A 4819-nucleotide genomic window follows, 5' to 3' on the forward strand; every position below is an offset into this window, starting at 1 on the left:
ACATTAAAAATTAACTTTTATTATTAGCTTAGTAAGGTTATTATTAGTTTAATTATTATTTTTTCTACTTCTTAACACTACATCTATGATCATGAATGATGAAATTAAAGAGAAATATGTAATTATAAATACTGAAATCTATGACAAACTACACGTTTGAAAAGGGTAACGTGATTTAAATATATTTTAAATAATATTCACATTCTCATTCACATTTTTAAATCGGCCTTAGAATTGCTGTAATATAATGGCATACTTCAAACAAAGACGAAATAATAACCAATATATATAACAATTTTATTAATATGTGGTAACATATTAGCATTAGAAAATAGCCTGACTAAAGTCACGTTTGAACTAGAGGTCTCATCTCTAGTCACGATTGAGAAAAGCGCGTCACAAGCAATCCTGAACGCAGGAGTCGTATCTTACAAGAGAGGGGCTTGTTGATAAATAGACATGCACGGTCGGATTGAAGGCAGTCGTGGCAGCGTACACCTCGCTTTCAAAATGAGGACGCTGGCGATAACGGTGGGTGTGATCTACTAGTGATGTGTTGTGATTTTTATCGATGAATATAAAAGTGCTAAACTTAAATGAATTTAAAAGCTTTGACAGCTCACTCTTTGCATGAAATAATAAATAATTTGCAAAGTATTATACTTTGAACTAAGAAATTACTTAAAATTTCTGAAAGTATATTTTCAATTTATATGAAAGTACACAGTAAAGATGGAATTACTTATTATAATTATTTATTGCTTATTTATTAAAATCAAACAAGAAAAGAATAAATGATTCATGATATGTCATATTTACATTAATGATTTAATTTGTAGCTCGTAGTAAAAAATAATTAATAGCCGAATTTGAATTTAGTTTAAAATATACTTAAAAAATAATCTGCCCTTATTTTTCACTCAATCACTTGCGTGTTCTTCGTTTTGAATATTAAGAATGATCATTGTGAACGAACTATATTTCAACAAATTAGTTTGGTTATTATCTTTTGGTTTTAAAAACTAATTATGTTTTTATTTTCAGTTATGTTTGGCGATATCCGTCGTGGCTTCAATAGCCATACCCCTAAAAGAAACTTCTGAAGACGCAGAAATTTCAAGAGAGAAACGTTCACCTACAGGCTGGCATGAACCAGAAGGAGTTTGGGAAAAAAAACTTGTTTGGAAAGAAGATTGGAAACAGATTTGGAAAACTGAAAAGAAGTTAATCTGGAAAACCGAATGGAAAAAAGAAAAAGTACCCGCCTGGAAAACCGAAAAAGTACAACAGTGGAAAGAGGAACAAGTACCAGCTTGGAAAGTCATACAAAAACCCATATGGAAGGAAGTACAAGTACCTATATGGAAAGAAGTACAAGTACCAGATTGGAAGAAAGTTTGGAAACCAGTCTGGAAAGAAATACAAGTACCCGTTACTAAAGCTATACAAGTACCCGAATGGAAACAGAACTTTGTGCCTGAATGGGTAAAGGAGGGTGTTCCTGGTGAAAAATATTTGGGTAAAGATGACCATGGATGGGAATACACCAGTCATGATCTTTGGAGAAAAAAGTTGATCTGGAAACCAGTGTGGAAAAAAGTTTGGAAAACTGAGCACAAACAAGAGTGGGTAACTGACAAGAAACTAGAATGGAAAGAAGAATGGAAACAAATTTGGAGAACTGAAAAGAAACAAGCCTGGGTAACGGAAAAGAAGCAGGAATGGGTAGAAGAAAAAGTACAGGTATGGAAAACAGTTAAGAAAGAAGTTTGGGTGCCAGTACAGAAGAAAATATGGGTCGAGAAATGGAAGCAAATTCAAGTTCCAGTATGGAAAACAATAGAAGTTCCCGCGTGGAAAAAAGTATGGAAACCAGTATGGCAAAAAGTGTGGGTACCAGTACATCATGAACACCACGAGCACCACGGATGGGATTAATAGGTAGTTTTTACGTTATTTGTACATATAGTCATATTTACGTCGTAGTCATTTGTTACTTAATTGTTACCATAAAACCCAAGATATGTTGAGTTTTGTAAATAATATCTTTTACCCTGTTTACTGGATGGTGCTGGTGAGTATTTGCTAAACAAGTTAATATTATTTTAGGCGTACGCGAAGGCGAATGCTCTTTTATCAGCGATTGTACGAAATTCAAAATTTCGCTTGCGAATGTGTTTGGCTTTGCGTGCGCCTCTTAAGTGTTGCTTAAAGTAGCAATAAAATACATTAATAGTTCACTTCCTTTTACAATTATACTGTTTATAAATGCAAAATTTATTATTACGTAATTATCAAATCATACTTTTTAATGTTTATTTTAAATATATGAAAAGGCTACTAGATTGAGTGATCTTTCAGAATGAAAGATACGTACTGTTTTAACAATAACACGAAAGAAATGTTTTAGATATTTTAATGAATGTTGAGCAAATAAAAAAATAATAGTAAAAAGTTGTGAACTGACAGTATTACCATATTTTGTATAGTTAATATTAAAAAGGATAACTTTAATGTGAACTGATTGTTCATAGCCGAAGACAATGAAGCGAATCTTTTTAGCACCGTAAATTATAAAGTACAATTGTGTGTTAATGTTGAGAGTTATATAAACAAGTACAACCAAATAAAAAATACATAAATATAAAATTGCATTTTTATTTTTCAGTAGAACTTATCTTAAATATTGAAATTTATTAAAGACCAAATTTAGAATCTCTCCGTTTTTAGTAGAAAATATTAAAAAAAACTACTATTATAAAAATGACATTATAGCAATGGGGAAATATAATATCTTATAATTATAGAATTTAATTACTCTTACGTCAATTCTTATTAAATACTCGTTTTAAAGTTCTTATAATATTTTTATTTAAGCATTTATAATTAATTCATCTCATTTAACAGAAAACTTGTCAATGTAACTTTAACGTGGTATTGAATATTTTTTATGACAGTCTTGACTATTAGGTAAATTATACGATGGGTAACAATTAGGAATGAAGGTATTTTATTATATTTTTTATTAATTTAAATTATTTGACATCACATAGTACTGTTTCTAAAAATATTTTTATGTAGGTCTGTGCTATTTCTAATCGTAGGTTTTTACTTTGACCAGATTTTTATCAGTTAATCTACTACCAGAGAGCAACACTTTATAATGCGCTGTTTTTTTTTAGTTGGAATCTGATATAAATATAAATTGAGTTATAGTTGTTTTTCTAATAAATCATTTCCTGATAGAATATTCTTTCGTTCGTATGGGGTTTAGCAAAATGAATCAAAATCTGGTCTAACCCTTTGGGCGTGTACCCATGTCTACGGTGCGGCGTCGTTTGCCGTGCAACGGTAAGGCACCGCCGCTGGCAAATGGCACGGCGCCGCACCGTAGACATGTGTCCACGCCCTTTGCGCTATTTTTTTTTAACGTAACATAGTCAATACGGACTGTATTATCATAAGTTATCGTACATTAATTTGAAAAATAGCGCGTCGATGTAAGCTTAGTCGTCTATCCGCCTGTTATTTGGCTTATTTTCGATTCATTACTTGAATTAATTTTCACTAAATGATCCTCAACTGAAATAAATTAGTGTCACATTTACCCAGTGTATATAAAATATACATATTTTGAAATAGAATGTCTCGTGTTTCTGCAATGATCCGATAGATAAAAAACAATATAAACTTTTTTTGTGACAGAATATTACGTAATGCATATAATTTTCTTTTAAATCTAAATAATTGTTACAAGTATTTATATGGGCTGGAACATTTCTGCAGAGCATTGTCAATATCTAATGCCAACTATTCTAAATCACGGCAAAATTGCAAAGTTTGAAATGATCACGCCTTAACTTTAAAATCAGTCAATTTGCCGTAACAAAAACGGAAGAGAGAAGAAAGAATATAAATAAATATTCATATAATCCAGTAGTCGATCGCGTTCGGATGTTTGATGTGCATGTAAGTTTTTATTTCCTGGCAGCATAACAATCAAGATTTTAATATTACAATTGATGTTTGTGTCTTATTGATTGGGGTGTGCCAGTTTGTGTGTGATCTTAGTCGCTTCCTGGTTTCGTAAACTGGTCTGGATGGTATTTAGCTAGCCTATCCATAATGGTGTAATCTCTATTATGGATCGCTATTATAACGTTCTGACCCAATCTCTAAATTGTATTGTCGCCAGTACCAGAAACCTGTGCAAAATTTCTACTCGAAACCGGTCCGGTATAACTGGTTTGAAATTCAATTGCAAAATTTGACCCGCACACATATCAAAAACAGGTGAAGTTTATTTGCTTGATTAATAAGATGCGGACTTTTAATTAATTAGCTAAGACAACATAATATAAAAAAAAAATGTTGATCGCCTGTTTTCAACAAATATTTATTCTAAAACATTTTTTAATAACGCACACAACAGTAATGTCTGCTAATTAGACACCATTGTTGTTATTTATATCGTCACACGACATCAAAGTCAAAACAATCTCCATATAGAAATTATTTTTTTTCATTATACGTTAAAAATAAATATTAATGTCTCTAGTTAAAAATACATCATTTAAATAATTCAGAGTTATTCTGCTATTATAACAAGGCTTATATTTCATGTTTTATTAAGTCATTTGAAATACAATTTTTTTTATTAAAATGATACATATTGATGAAGCTTTTAATTATTCTTGAATACACATATGCTAAGAAATTTAGTTTCATTTATACTTAAAGTAAGCAATTAGTAAAAATTGATGTCACTTTTATATTTATTGAGAGTATAATATATTTTATAAAAATATCCGAACTGGAA

General features: G+C 30.6%; 1 protein-coding gene across 1 annotated transcript; it reads left to right on the forward strand.

Annotated features, from left to right (window-relative positions):
* The first annotated feature begins 494 nt into the window (after window positions 1–494).
* Window positions 495–2611, forward strand: LOC125075910 (golgin subfamily A member 6-like protein 6). Its single transcript, XM_047687753.1, has 2 exons — window positions 495–531; window positions 1045–2611. Exons 1-2 carry the CDS (start codon window positions 511–513, stop codon window positions 1936–1938), a joined length of 915 nt encoding a protein of 304 aa, XP_047543709.1. The 5' UTR covers window positions 495–510; the 3' UTR covers window positions 1939–2611.
* Window positions 2612–4819: the final 2208 nt, after the last annotated feature.

The sequence above is a fragment of the Vanessa atalanta genome, chromosome Z (genome assembly GCF_905147765.1).
Source record: "Vanessa atalanta chromosome Z, ilVanAtal1.2, whole genome shotgun sequence".
NCBI classification, from domain to species: Eukaryota; Metazoa; Arthropoda; class Insecta; order Lepidoptera; family Nymphalidae; genus Vanessa; species Vanessa atalanta.